The sequence below is a fragment of the Chelon labrosus genome, assembly GCF_963514085.1.
Source record: "Chelon labrosus genome assembly, chromosome: 5".
Taxonomy (NCBI): domain Eukaryota; kingdom Metazoa; phylum Chordata; class Actinopteri; order Mugiliformes; family Mugilidae; genus Chelon; species Chelon labrosus.
In genome coordinates this window covers 22017228-22032030 of record NC_140341.1, presented here as the reverse complement: position 1 = coordinate 22032030, position 14803 = coordinate 22017228, and the positions used below count along the sequence as shown (strand labels likewise).

At 39.3% G+C, this 14803-nt stretch overlaps 1 protein-coding gene across 5 annotated transcripts in view; it reads right to left on the bottom strand.

Annotated features, from left to right (window-relative positions):
* Positions 1–103: 103 nt before the first annotated feature.
* The window catches only part of LOC311488511 (LIM and senescent cell antigen-like-containing domain protein 1), a 30712-nt gene continuing 16012 nt past the window's right edge, over positions 104–14803 (bottom strand). For 4 of the 5 annotated variants that reach the window (XM_084545260.1, XM_084545261.1, XM_084545259.1 and 1 more), the window contains exons 2-10: positions 11071–11230; positions 9272–9338; positions 8987–9107; positions 8426–8575; positions 7737–7887; positions 6488–6580; positions 5395–5443; positions 5181–5256; positions 104–2300 (exon numbers count right to left, since the gene is read on the bottom strand). In XM_084545260.1, coding sequence (XP_084401386.1) covers positions 2186–2300; positions 5181–5256; positions 5395–5443; positions 6488–6580; positions 7737–7887; positions 8426–8575; positions 8987–9107; positions 9272–9338; positions 11071–11230 — 982 coding nt within the window. In that variant the 3' untranslated portion in view covers positions 104–2185. The other variant, XM_084545262.1, reaches the window with a different exon arrangement.

Genomic DNA, 14803 nt, shown 5'->3' with positions numbered 1-14803 from the left:
TAAATGAAACCCGTGAATCCTACAAATGTCATGTTACACTTGGAGAGAGTTAAGAAATTGCAGTTACTGTAAATCATAACACACACACACTGTTAACATCGACATATGTTTATGTTTATTCAGAAGAGTGGACAGAAATGCTTTAGGTATTATGAGAATTGTTTTCTATTCAAGTCTAGAACATACACTTGGGTGAGTTAACTTGACCAATCCCTTGACAAGCACTGCACAAATAAAACAGTATTTGTCTGTGCAAGGTCATCTCTGCAACCCAGGCATTAAGATATCTAATAAAATCATGCACTAGACTAATTCTGCTTCACAAAATTCAGTCCACTTGATAGTTTTATTTTAACATGACATGAGTAAGTTGTGGCATCTGTAGTTAAATGCACAAGAGTAACAACTTTGGATTTAAAGAATTACGGAATGTGTTTTCTATCGAACCTCTCAGTAGAAGGATCTTTTTATGCTAAAATACCATTCAAGTTTGTATTTTGAGATCGAAAATAGTTGGCTTCCTTCCTTAGTAAGTCTGAGCCCTGAGGAAGTCAGAGTACCTCCCTAAGAGGATCTCTTTCTGTGGATTACAGACAACAGGGGCAAATGTTCCAACATCTAACATTACTCCCACATCCGGTCTCTGCACATGCCACAAGCCGTCATGTTGTAACACACGGAATTAACAGCTGCTACGCAATAAATCTCGCCACTGTGGGCCTTATTATGTTCAGTGTTTGTAGACAGCGTGTCAGCTGTGTTGTTTCTACCCAACAGATTTTTGTTCTGCTTCAGTTGTGGCGTGAAATTGGACTGCCCTCGTGTATTTCATGAAAATGAAAGTAGTTAAAACAAAAACTCAATATTTTAAACTTGACACTTTGTGTATTTATGAACTAAAAAATAGTCAGTAAAAAGCAGTTTGCACATAAATTGTGTCAAACAAAAATGCATAGCGGTTATTGTAACAAGTCAAAATACAGGTGATGGTTGACTCCATCGCTGCAGCACATAGGTGTAAAAAGAAATCCAAACTTTAAAGATCTTATAGACCCCAAAAAATGTGTTTTTCATAATATTAAGGAAAATACATATTAATAATACATAAACTCATACATGGTGTAAAACAAGAAATATTAGTGATGATATACACATTCAGTACAACAACTTTGTTTGGTTTACTAGATTATAAAAGACATATAATCAGTAACATCAGTCAAAAAGGGGGACATATTTTTTGGCATCGCAAGACAGATTGATCAACCTGCTAACAAATCTTTCAAGTCCTTACTTAAAGGATATATGCTTGTTAACTATATTCATGTTTCCACGTTCTCTTAAAGCTCATATTGTTATTAAATAAAAGACCATCATCATGTGTTCCTATTTATATATACTGAATATATATCTTGCAGTGAAATAAGAAAGCAGGTGAAAATATAACAATGCAAAGTTTGAGCCAAAAGGCACTTAACAGGTAAAGCTGAACCTGTAAACTGATGTCCTGTCCACACCTGGTATTAACATGGGTCCTTGGTGATCTGATTAAAAATGGTCAGCTCTAAGTACATCCTATTACACCTGACGTTAGAATATGTCACCTCCTAGAGTGACCACTTGTCTTGGATCTCAGTTCCGCATTCTGTATGCAAATGTATATCACTGGGGAAGCACACATAGCCACAGTAACGTCACTGCTGCTAACAGCCTACAGCAAGACTGTGTAATGGAAATATCTCTCTAATAAAAACTTGACGTTACAGAAAAACAGTTATAGTTCGACTTGGTCTTGCAAACAGACCATTTTTTTTTACAGTAACATGCAAATGGATAATGATTATATGGCCAATTAAGGAGCCACATGTGAGTACCATTTTTATGACTGAATTACACTTACTCTACATGACAATTAATAACTTAATTTGCCAAAAGGACTCATTTTAATGCCAGGTGTGAACAGTCCTGCCTGACCAACAACGTGATTGTTGAGCGGTCTGCCCAGTTTGGGTTCATGAAATTGAGGCTCACTGTATTCAAGCAAGAGTGTTCCACTAAAACAGCAAAACTAAATGTAACATACCAATGATATAAAACACACCAGTTCTATCTTATACGACTGTCAATTCTGGGCATGGCCATGTCCAGGCCTCGTCTCTCTTTCCCTCCCTACAGCTTAACTGTAGGTTTACTTCCGTGCGACGGTTTCAGACAGCTTCTTCAGCCTCTTCTTCAGCTCCAGAGGGAATTTCTCGTAGCACTTCTTACACACTGGTTTCATGTCAAACTCCACAAACTTGTTCCTGTAGAACAAAGGTGAACGGGTTAGATTTTGGGTATCGTCACTCTTAGTATGTACACACTTCCATCTACCTGCATGAAAAACATGGTTTGCTGACTTGCTGGTTCGTAGCTGAACGCTGGTACACACAATTATACCTTTCAACTTTCTCTGCATCAGCACATACGGACATGCTGAAATGTACATACAGTATGTGTTATGGCCAATGATGAAAAGTGGATATTTATTTCAAATGGAATGAAACTGTACCACTTTGTATTGGTAACAGGATTATATTAAACTCTGTCCTTAATGTGCAGCATATTTGAGCTTGCACTAGAGTTTCTAACATCACTTAAATAATGTTTAGATTACATTTGTTGTCCATTTTCTAATCCTTTTTTTTTTTTTTTTTTTTTGCATACTTCTGACCATTTTATTAACCAAGCATATGGTTGGTTATACACTGCCTGGCCAAAAAAATGTCGCCACCTGGATTTAACTAAGCAAATAGGTATGAGCCTCCTATTGGATAATTACTGCATGGGTGATTATCTTTCAGCTGGCAACAAGTTATTTAACCCCAACTGATGCAATGAGTAGCTTCTCATTTCTTAAACAACCATGTCAAAAGACACATCCTGTGGTCGTGGAAAAGATGGTAGAAACGACTAAAACTGTGTTAAGAACTGTCCAACACATTATTGGATTATAACTGGAAGGATAGTGGGGAACCATCGTCTTCCAGGAAGAAATGTGGTTGGAAAAAAACTGATGGTGATCGGTGATCACTTAAACGTTTGGTGAAATCAAATGGAAGAAAAACAACAGTAGAACTCAGGGCTATGTTTAATAGTGAAAGTAAGAGCATTTCCACAAGTACAATGCGAAGGGAACTCAAGGGGTTGGGACTGAGCAGCTGTGTAGCCTTAAGAAAACCACTAATCAGTGAGGCTAACTGGAAACAAGGCTTCAGTTTGCTAGGGAGCATAAAGATTGGACTCTGGAGCAATGGAAGAAGGTCATGTGGTCTGATGAGTCCAGATTTACCCTGTTCCAGAATGATGGGGGCATCAGGGTAAGAAGAGAGGCAGATGAAGTGATGCACCCATCATGCCTAGTGCCTACTGTACAAGCCTGTTGGGACAGTGCTATGATCTGGGGTTGCTGCAGTTGCTCAGGTCTAGGTTCAGAAACATTATGTGTCCAAAGAATGAGGTCAGCTGACTACCTGAATATAATGAATGGCGAGGTTATTCCATCAATGGATTTTTTCTTCCCTGATTGCACGGGCATATTCCAAGATGACAATGACAGGATTCATGGGGCTCAAATTGTGAAAGAGTGGTTCAGGGAGCATGAGACATCATTTTCACACATGGATTGGCCACCACAGAGTCCAGACCTTAACCCCAGCGAGAATCTTTGGGATGTCCTGGAGAAGGCTTTGCACAGTGGTCAGACTCTCCCATCATCAATACAAGATCTTGGTGAAAAATGAATGTAACCCTGGATGGAAATAAATCTTGAGACACTGCAGAAGCTTACTGAAACAATGCCACAGCAAATGTGTGCTGTAATCAAAGCTAAAGGCGGTCCAACGAAATATTAGAGTGTTTGATCTTTTTTTTTTTGGTGGCAACTTTTTTTTGGTCAGGCAGTGTATTTTGCAAAGAACTACTGTAATTCCTTTTTACAACAATTACAGCAACCACACCTATGTATTTCACTGTGTATAGAATTATGAAGCCATGGCAGAGTATACAGTATGTACAGAGTATTCAGAAGTGGTTTCTGATTGTTCTCTCAATTAAATGCCTTTAATTCTGCTAATGTTGGCCAGATCTCCAAACCCTTTTCTTCAGCTGTCCCTGGACGACATTCCCTCCCGAAGCAGATAATCACTGCCACGCGTCATACCCAGTGGGGCCTCTGCATTTCTACCAGCTAAGGCCAGAAAGCTGCCGGAAGTGATTATGGCTTTACTTCTCACTCACACCAGACAGAATGGGAGACCCAACGAACAAAGCCTTCTCTTCATCATGTGACTGGTCTGATTTTCTGTTTGCAAAGCAGAGGTTATCAGAGCACCACCCTAAGTCCTGACTAATGTTTCCTGCTGAGACGTGGTCATGTGCTGAAATGTTTTTAGTGTTAAATCACTCAAGTGTGTTCAGTTGTTTTGTTTATTCACCTACTAAATCTCTGCTTTCGTTCTTTGGTTTGAAAGCCAAACTACTCAGTATAACAGTGATATTAAAAGTGTCATGGATCAGGTTTGAAATATAATGAGCAAGGGAATGCAAAAGAGAGAAGATGAAACTGACCAAAAGAAGAATAGCTGAAGTGAAGAAGAAAGGAGAAAGAGAGGATCACAGACACATGGGTATCAATAATTTCTTCTTTTTCTCTTTTGAGTCACGGTCGCGCTTGGCCAGCCGGCGCTTCATGTCATCTGGGAGGCGTTCATAGCAGTGTTTGCACACCGGCTTCAGATCCACCTCCACAAACTTTTCCCTGATAGAGCAGGGAGGAAGGAGAGATGGCGAGAGGTGTGAAAGAGGGGGGAGAGAAAGTTGTGTAGGAGTAATGAGAGTTAAAGGAAGGGCAGGGGAACGGAGAAGTGGAGCAAGATAAGCACACAGGAGGACAAAGGGGACGGATGATGAGGGGGAGGAGAGATTGAGAGACAATCCCACAGAGACACAGAACAATAAGAAAAGGTGAGAAAATCAGAAAAGAACAGGACTGAAAAACTGATTTAAAACAGAAGCAAATAGTCCGAGGTGCAGGATAAAAGAGAAACATGGCAGAGCAAGAAGAGAAACCTCAGACAGCTTCAGAGAACAGAATTAATGACAATATTGACATTACAATGAGTCTATAAATCTGCATCACTTACTTGAGGGTGAGCTTGGTGTTACAGGTTGAGCAGGCAAAGCAGTTGACACACCAAGCCTTATTAAGGGCGGACACCACTGGAAAAAACAGAAGGAGCAGTCACATGAGACGGTGTCCTAGATTTTCATCACAAGATCCAAATTAAATGGATGACGCCATAGACTTAGAAAGTTATAAAAGCCCCAATAATTATTTATGCTGATGTATTTTCTCACCATCTCCTTCAATGACACGATTGCAGTGGTAGCAAACATCACCAAACAGCTGGGTGTGATGAGGAGAGGGAAACAGAAGGTTAATGCAATGACGTGACACCTTATCAACTTTCATCAAGGCTCATATAACACGCTAAGTTTGGAGGCCATGATAACAAACACAGGCCGCAAGCTACAAACTAACACTAGAGAGAGGATTTCTGATCCCGTGTATTTATTATTTATGTTATCAAAACACTGTCTGAATTTGGGAAACTGCATTAGAACATTTGGAATGTGGCATCTAATGTTTAATCTAATATAACTCATACTTATTTAAGAGTATAATGGTTGTATGTGATTTATTATTTCTTGGTCAAAATGTTGCATCCAGGTGTAAATTTTTTAGTTTGAGCACCTGAAAGAGTGGCAGCAGGTCACAGTAGCTCTGTGATTCTTACTTTTTAAGCTATTTTTGTGTGTTCCTTTTTTTCTAACTTATTCTTCAAGCAATTTCCCTTGTGGAACAAGTCTAAGTCTAAATGATGTTCCCATTTGGAAGTTAGACTGCAAATTAAATACTATGTTACAGTCAGCTCCATAATTTCCAAAGACCTTCCTGGATGACTACAAACCGCACCAATTTCTTAAACATCACTGTAAAAAAAAGAAATGCAATGTGCCCTAATTGCACTTGCATTTGGGCACATTGCTGTCTGCTGTTTAGTCCTGGGTTGCAGTGTTGCGTTCTGTCCACTTCTCTTACTAAAGCAGTGGACAAATGAGTAGCAGGTTTTTGTCATCAAAAAACTGCAGTCTTCTATATATTTTTCGCACTGTAAAATCATTCTACCGACCAGATTAGACCCTGGTGAGTCGCTTTTGGCCCGCGGGCCGTATGTTTGACACCTGTGCTATATATACTTGACCGTCTGTGGAGAAATTAATAGTCCCAGATTACAGCTAATTTAATGTATTACTGAGAGCTGAGCTGGATTTTTAAGACATGCACACTTTGACCAGAGGAGGAGAAAATTCATGACAAGCAAAATATAGCAGCGTGTTTCTCTTTTTGTGTTCAAGATAAATATTCCCAAAACATATTGAGTGTTACCTGGTTGTAGTGAGTTTCACAGTAGGCCAGGCCCTTGCGTTCGTAGTGGCGGTGTCCCAGGAAGGGTTTCTCACACTTAGCACACACAAAATGCTGCAAGCAAACCCATAGCCAAGCACACATGGTTAGAACGGCCACCAGTCAGTCTTTATAATGAGCTCGTCACACGTAGACCTTGTTAAAAGTAGTAGCACAGAGCGCAGTCTGGTTTACGCATTTTCAGGTCAGACCACAACCAGATCAGTTCAGTCCAGATGTCCTGTTACTGGGTCCATACAGACAGTGGAAGAGATGGACAGAATAGTGACCACTAGAGGGTGTACTAACCATATAAAACACACATAAGAGGTACTAATGGTAGATTATGAGAAATATCTAATACTCCCTTTACTGTTTTTTATTATTATTACTTAACTACACTTTACTACTAATGAAACAGATTTTCTGATTTCTGACTATCACCTTCAAGATAAAAAATAACTAAACACTTCTGGTATTCATGGGAAAATATCACAATTTGTAAAACTCAATCGTCGAATCAATCGAATTACAATTAAAATCTGTGAAAAGTGAAATTTTATGGGCAGTTTCACCTGAAGTTATGGAGATTTCAGCTTATTAAGTAAAACATTTAGTAACCTCATATATTAGTGTGACCCTTGTATGGAAGCTGGGAGACCGTAGCCAGGCAGGGACACGGGGGAGCACTCAACACCAGGCCAATCATTAATCCCCTCACCATATCAAAGTGTCTCTCACAATAGGCACGACCACCTCGTTCATAAAACGGGTGGCCCTGAAATGGGCGCTCGCACACAGCGCACACATGATGCTACATGTGTGGGGGAGAGAAGATGAGAAAATGGGAAAGGAGATGAGAAAACAAAAGAGAGAAAATAACAAAGAAACAGACAGAAAAGGGAGGAATGGTGTACGCAGAGATGAAGGTACTGAACCTAATTGTGGACATAAATTCATTAAAAATATGAGTCATAAGTACAGTATTCAGTATACGGCAATTTTTAAAGAGCACACAGCCGAACAAACTATGGCTGTATCTTCTCAAATATGTACAATATGTAATTGAATGAAGAAACATTTTCAAAACTAATATTATGAATACATATAAACATAAAATAGTTCTACACCCAAGTGAACATATTAATGTGGGTGTGAACCCAGTGTAGACTTCAAGTAAGGTTTATATGAGTGAGGCTGTTTTAAAAAACTCTACAGGTCAACACCGCACCTCCACATGCCACTGCTTGCCCATGGCATTGACCACACGGCCCTCGATGGGTCTCCTACAGGCCCCGCAGATGGGAACCCCCATCTTGTCATGGCAGGGTAGACAGTAGAGCTCCCCCTTCAGCTCCCTGGCATCAGCTGTCAGCTCCTTACTGTGGAGATAAAGGCAAATAACTTCAGTTCTATTGACAGTAAATTTCAGGAGGTAGCTGATGTAGATTTTATGGCTGTTGAATCAAACAAACATACAGAAAAATAATAGTTGTTTCGTGTAAACTAAATGTCAGTAACACAGTTAGTCCACTAGAGGGCACTATTAGGTCTTTAGTGCATCATTTTGTAGCAGGTTAAAAGTGCTTCTGTTTTAAATATTTGATCTAAACTTTACATTCATAAAATATTTTTGTTGGATAATAACATTTTTATGTGTGTATTTTAAAGACAAACCCCATTATTATGGATGAGCTTGCACAGATGTGTGAATAAACTTGGCTGAATCAGGACTGCATAACAGATAAAGTGTGTGTCTGGCAAGGACACCGAAAATTAAGTGTTTTCAGAACTGTTTACAACCCAAAACAGCTTGAACCCGCGATCAGCTGGAGCATCCGGTCCTCTCACTTGCTTCATGCTATGAATGACTTGCGTGGCAGACACAGCTGGTCAAAGTTTATACGAGTGGAAGTTTACCCGCAGTTGTTGCAGTTGAAGTGATCGGGGTGGTAAGGGTCATTCTTGAACAGGAGGGGCTGCTCTTCAATGATGGCGTGACATTTCTGACAGATGTACTTGCCGAGGCCCCGAGCTTTCTCTCTGTTGTGACATGGACGACACAGGTGCCTAAAGGAAGAAAATATAGATACTTGATTATATACAGTAGTTTATTCCACAAGTTGGATCAATGAGTTGACATCTCCCCTGCCATGTTCCTCCAAGGATCCTCATATCACTTAAGAGTACAGATGCAGAAGTAATCACTCAATACTTAAATAAAACAGCACTATTAATAATCATCCTAGTAAGGCTAAGATCAGCCCACTTAGAGCAGTGGGAAGTCATGCAAAGCACTCCGGGAGAGTTTTTTTTTAGGTGTTTAGTCAAGGTACCTCAGCCAAGGACATAGAGTGATTAGAACCAGTGACCTCAAAGTTGCTCCTCCAATGACCAGTTACAGCTTTTCTCAGATATCAACTGATATTATACCCAGGTCATCACCATGCAGTGATGGAGACTTGTCGTAGAGGAACTGACCTTCCAGCATTCTTCACAAATCCAACATCTGCGAGCACGGCCTGGCAGATATCACAGCAGAAACAGTCTGGATGCCAACTGTTGTTCATTGCCTTGATCACACGGCCAATAATGAACTCACCTAAGAGAAGGACGGAGTTTATGTAAGCTTGTTCATGAGCAAACACCGAAATGTATTTTTCAAATGGCATACGACATAGGCTTCATCCTCATACGACCCTGAATGGGTGGGAGTAGGGAAAGGAAACACATGAATGAATGAATTTAGTATTTCACTGTACTTACCACACTGGTGGCAGCAAGGAGCAAATAACATCTGGAAGTCATGTTCACAGTACTTCCTGCCTTCAAACTGTCGAAAGAATTCAAACAATTTGTACATAATGAGCTGACGCACGCAACTGTACATTATTAACACATTCTAAAAGTGTTAGCACAGTCTTATGTTCTATTACATTATGAATGTGTCTCTTTGAGGAGACACTTTAGGTTACAGCTGTTCAATCTGACTCATCAAACTATACCTGAGAGCAATTACGCAACCGACAGTTTGATGATAACAGCTCTGCACAGCATTACTAAGGATATACTGGAATAGGGCATACATAAGTGTTAACTAAATGAATGAATACATGAATGAACAAATAATAATTCAACCAATCAACCAATCAATCAATCAATCAATCATTTTTCTTTGAATATGCAACACAGTGCGCAGATATGGGGTTAAATATCTAAATCACATGTCCTAAGTCACAAGGCCTCATGTGACACTAGTCTGTGCAAGCACGGCTACATGTTGTTGTGTGTAAACACAGTTGTATTCCAGCCTTCAGAGAGCTTTGTCTTAGTATTAGCTGTGCAACAGCATTCTTTATTCCCTGACGCAGCATTGTGGACATAAAAATAGTGTTTTGGAATTTCAAATTTCTATTAAAGCAGAAATGATTGTAGATACCTGTAGTGTATTTTAATGTTACATAAATTCTTTACTTTACTCTCTACATAAATTCTTCCTTTAGAACAAAAATTATTGTCTCAAAGGGATGATTTCAATTAGCAGTAGTTATAAAGTCTTATTATCTAACACTAATAATGCTGTGATGATTAAAAACACAAGATAACAAGAATCACATTTCTATATTGAAACTACACTGGCTGTCTTATTAGCTACACCTCACTAGTACTGGGTAGGACACCTTTGGTCTTCAGAGCTCTCTAATTCTTCGTGGCATTGATTCAACAAGGCGCTAGAAACATTCTTTAGGAGTTTTGACATAATAGCATCATGCGATCCATTCCACCACATCCTGAAGGTGCTCTCTTGGACTGAGACCTGATGACTGTGGAGGCCATTACCCAGTAGATCAGCAGTTTTGGAAAAAAATCAGGCCTGTCCGTCTGGCACCAACAATTTGGTTTGAATTTCAACAGATGGCCATGACCATGTCTACATGCCTAAATGCACTGAGTAGCTGCCATGTGAATGGCTGATTAGATATTTGGATTAATGAGCAGATGAACAGGTGTACCTAATAATGTGACTTTATCATTTTGTGATAATTAAAGCAACCTGAACTCCTACTTCCAGCTTATTCTTCCTATCATTAGCACTTTGAGTTATTTTATAGCAGCATGAAAGTTTAATGTAACATCCTTGCCACTGATGTTTATATCGATCCAAGCTATATATAAAAGAGCAACATATTCTCTGGAGCCTGCTGGAGCAACATGTGGCCTTGTATCAAGGCCAGTAAGCAAACCATTAACTGGAAGAGTGCTTTTGATAATTCAATACTGTGTTAAGGTTGTGTTCACCTTTCTTTATTTATCTAACCTGGAGTGTCTAGATGACTTGTGTAAGGGATGTGCACTTACAGTAGCTATGAACTAAACAGCCATCAGTCCGTACAGAAAAAATCAGTTCATTAATGCAGGTTAAGTGATTACTGTATGTGTGTACTATTAGCATTTTCAGAGCAAATGCTAAGAGATCCAAAAAATATCTGTCCACACTGAAGAGCTGCATTGTACGGACCAGTCTTTTTTTTCAGTTACAGCATCATGCATCTAGAGGGGATTACCTCGTAGAAGAGTCCCTCTGGGAACTGCTGGAAACACTGGGCACACACAAAGCACTGCTCATGGTAGAGTTCACCGTTACTGTTCACTATCTTCTCTGCTGGAGCAAAGCCACTCTTGCAGCGCTCACACATGGCATTGGCCAGCGCATTGGCCATGTTGCTGAAAAGAAAAAGCCACATTCAGGGTCAAAGTGGATATGCATAATGAAGGACTCACAGATATTAAAAAACACATCAAACATATAAAATGTACACAGCTTAAAAATCCATGAATGAATGACCACATTAAAGCCGCAAACACAATTTAATTGTAATAGGTTTTGCTTGTAGGATTAAATCTGACAAATGATTACTGTATATATTATGGTATATTATAGCCTGTCATAGCCAGACTCAATTCTTATCAGAATATAAGATAATACATTATTTATCCCACAGTGGGGAAATTTGCAAAGAGATTTTCTATGACATGAGTCAACTCTATGGTGCTCAGATGACATGTATGACTACGGTGCTGTTACTCTTCTGTCCATCACCACATGAAGCCTGACTAAATGATTTGATAGGTTAGCAGATCTTTGTCGGAGCATAATCAGTTCCCAATGGAGCAAACCCAGGTCGACTGTCAGTTGATAAAAATATAGGAGGGTGGGGGAAGTCTGGCTGACTTCCAGGCTAGGCATAGTATATATTGACTAATATTTTCTTTTCTTGTTGATGTTTTTACTGGCAGAGCCTCCCTGAATGCTGAACTGCCTCTGGCAGAGGAAAAGGACAATTACAGTCTGACTTAACTTTTGCAGAAATTCAGTATTAAAGTAATGTTTCATGACACTGCTTTAAGAATATTTAGTTTTAAAGGCTGTTAATAAGTATTCTGCTATATTGTAGCTACTGAATTATCATAAATAGGGTTATAGAATCACATTTTTCCAAGCAATGTGTTTCTGTGCTCAAAGACTCAATAAATCTTGGAAACTAGTGTCTATAGCATTAACCAAGGTCATGTTGGGACACACCTAACACCAGCCTTTCAACTTCTGTTATCACATTATCCCCTGTCATGATTACAGCTGGAAGATGTACTCAGTAAAATGTGAAAGCAGAAGGGGAAAAGAATGATGTAAGAAGTTCCCAGTCCACACACACACACACACACACACACACACCCCACACACACACACAGATTCCTGGTTTATTTTGGCTCTACTTATCAGGGTGTGGGGATTAGTGAGGTGGGAAACACACAACTTCTCTTTTGGGACACAAGCTAATGTTACTGTTGATCCACCTTAGTGCTGTGATAGCATGCACAAGTTTATACAGCTAATAAATAAAAAAATAAAAAAAGAATTATGATACTGCCCCCCCCATCAGACAATCAGACTGCAAAACATGCCTGTAATATATCAGTGAGGCCAGGCCCAGGCTAATGTTTTCTTACAATGGACATACTGGGTGCCAGAAACTGTAGCACATAACACGCCTAAAAAACCTGCCACGTTGCTTCACAAAGGGGTGTTTATTTATGCCCCTTTTCCTGCCTAAAATCACATCTGCAAGTTATTCAAAGAACATCACGTTAAACAGTTAAAGAAAGTTTCAGCTGATTTAAATCAGCAGTCAGCTACAATAAGTCAGACATGTTCTGGCGGTTGTGATGTACTGCAGAAACAATGATTATACCCGATACTCTCACCAGTCACTGGTCCTCTGTGTTTGCTTTAAACTGGGGAAACAAGTCAATCTGATCAAGAGAAACTACACCAACCACCAACTGAAAAAGATATCTATTGTGGAAAATCTGTACCACATCTGCTGAACTCCACACCAGTCAGTTTATATTTACAACTAGGCTTTATAGTTGTTGACATGGTTTGGGATTTCAAGATAAAGCAACTCACGCTATGATACAAACACTGGCAACAGTTGGCTGATTGGTCCAGTATGTAACCAGCATGTGGAGTACAAAGAGCTGATATTTATGTAGCAGTGTTATGGATGAATATAGTACTGTTAAGTGAACAATCTTCCTATCTATATATCTCCCCTTACTCTAATTCTGTTACAGGTTATTCATTTACTGAATCTTGGATTAAATCCAAACCAATCATAAGTGAAAAACCTCAGCAACGGCAACGTACTAACTGATAAAAAGCACATGTCCCAATGCTCAGAATAACAACACTGCTTATTCTATCTGAGACAACCTGGAAGTAAATATGAACATGTTGCAGACATGTTGCAGATATGTTAGAAGGGAAAAGCAACAATAAAGACAGAAGTGCTGGGACAGTCCTCGCTCCTCTGCTTTGTTTTAAAGGTCAGAATACCACAGAGTATCTAGGCAACACACACACACAAGACCATGTAGGATTTTTATGGAGTGATGCCATCTGTTCATTTTAACTTAGTTAGATCAACTTGGGAATCATCAAGAATTCCAAAAACCTCCAGACATACAACTCATTTCTTCTCATTTTTGTAACAATGCACATGTCTTTAAGAGACTGCAATACCATAGACAAGTTAGAGTAACTGGGCTGTTTCTTTAAAATGACCACATTGAAACAAGATGTTTCTGCTCCTCACATGCTTATCAAAAACATTCTGTTAAATATATATATATATATATATATATATGTATATATATATACACACACACACCCTGTCTGGGCTGATATCAAACACACTGAGAGCCCTGCCCTGTCCAACGGATTTGTGGGAGGAAGTGATACATCCCGTAGGCATTTCCACCCTGCTATCTGCCTCTAGCACCCTGCGTGAGTCAAAGACAAGCCTATGCGCACTTGCAGTCATGAAACAAAATAAGTTTTCTTGATTAAACTCAGTGCCATGACTAATTCTGCCAGTCCACCTTGCTGTTAACTCTGACTCTCTGAGAGGCTGTAGCTGGAGAAAAAACAGTGTAGTTCAAGAAGGGCATGATGATCCTGCACCAGCTTCCAATAGTGTCCCATATGGTCTTGTGAGAAGCAGAAGCCAAATTCTTTTCCCACTTTCACTACCCTGACTTCCCAAATAGTGGGGTAACTTGGCCGACTTCAGTAATTGTACCATTAGCTTGAAGCAGTTTTGGTATTTATATCTACAAATGTGCACCTACTAAAAACTACATACATAACACATGACTATTTTTTTTTACGTTTATGGTGAACCAAAAAGTATAAATCATTTCAGGTACTAGTTTCATATTATCGTAATGAAAAAAGGCGCAAGTAGGTTAGGATGCCTTTAAATGGCACATGACTCCCCTGTTAACCCCGCCAGGCTGGTCTATGACTATAAAAGGAGTCTGGTAGTTAGCAAAGGGAAAGGATGCAGACCATCACTTGTGTTATGAATACCTTCTGTTCCCTTCACTCTGCCTTCTCTGGTCTCCACTTGCCTCCACTTGTCTTCAGTTCTTCTCTTTCGCATCACTGCTTTGTTATTCTTTATACTTTGACAAAAATCAATCACTATGTAGATATTAAAGACCTCCATCAATGACACATTTTTTGTCATATTCAGGCTTCTTTTAACAATTCACAAATAATTTTAGGCATTTTGACTATATTTTTTATTTTACAAGATTCTCAGTCAGTGCCTTTACTGAGCACAAACAAGTTCCAACTTTCTTCACATTGTTCAAATGCAATAACATTGATGTGGACAAGGTCATAAATTACCAGGTAGGACTGGGTGATAAAAATGAATGTGATTAATTTGA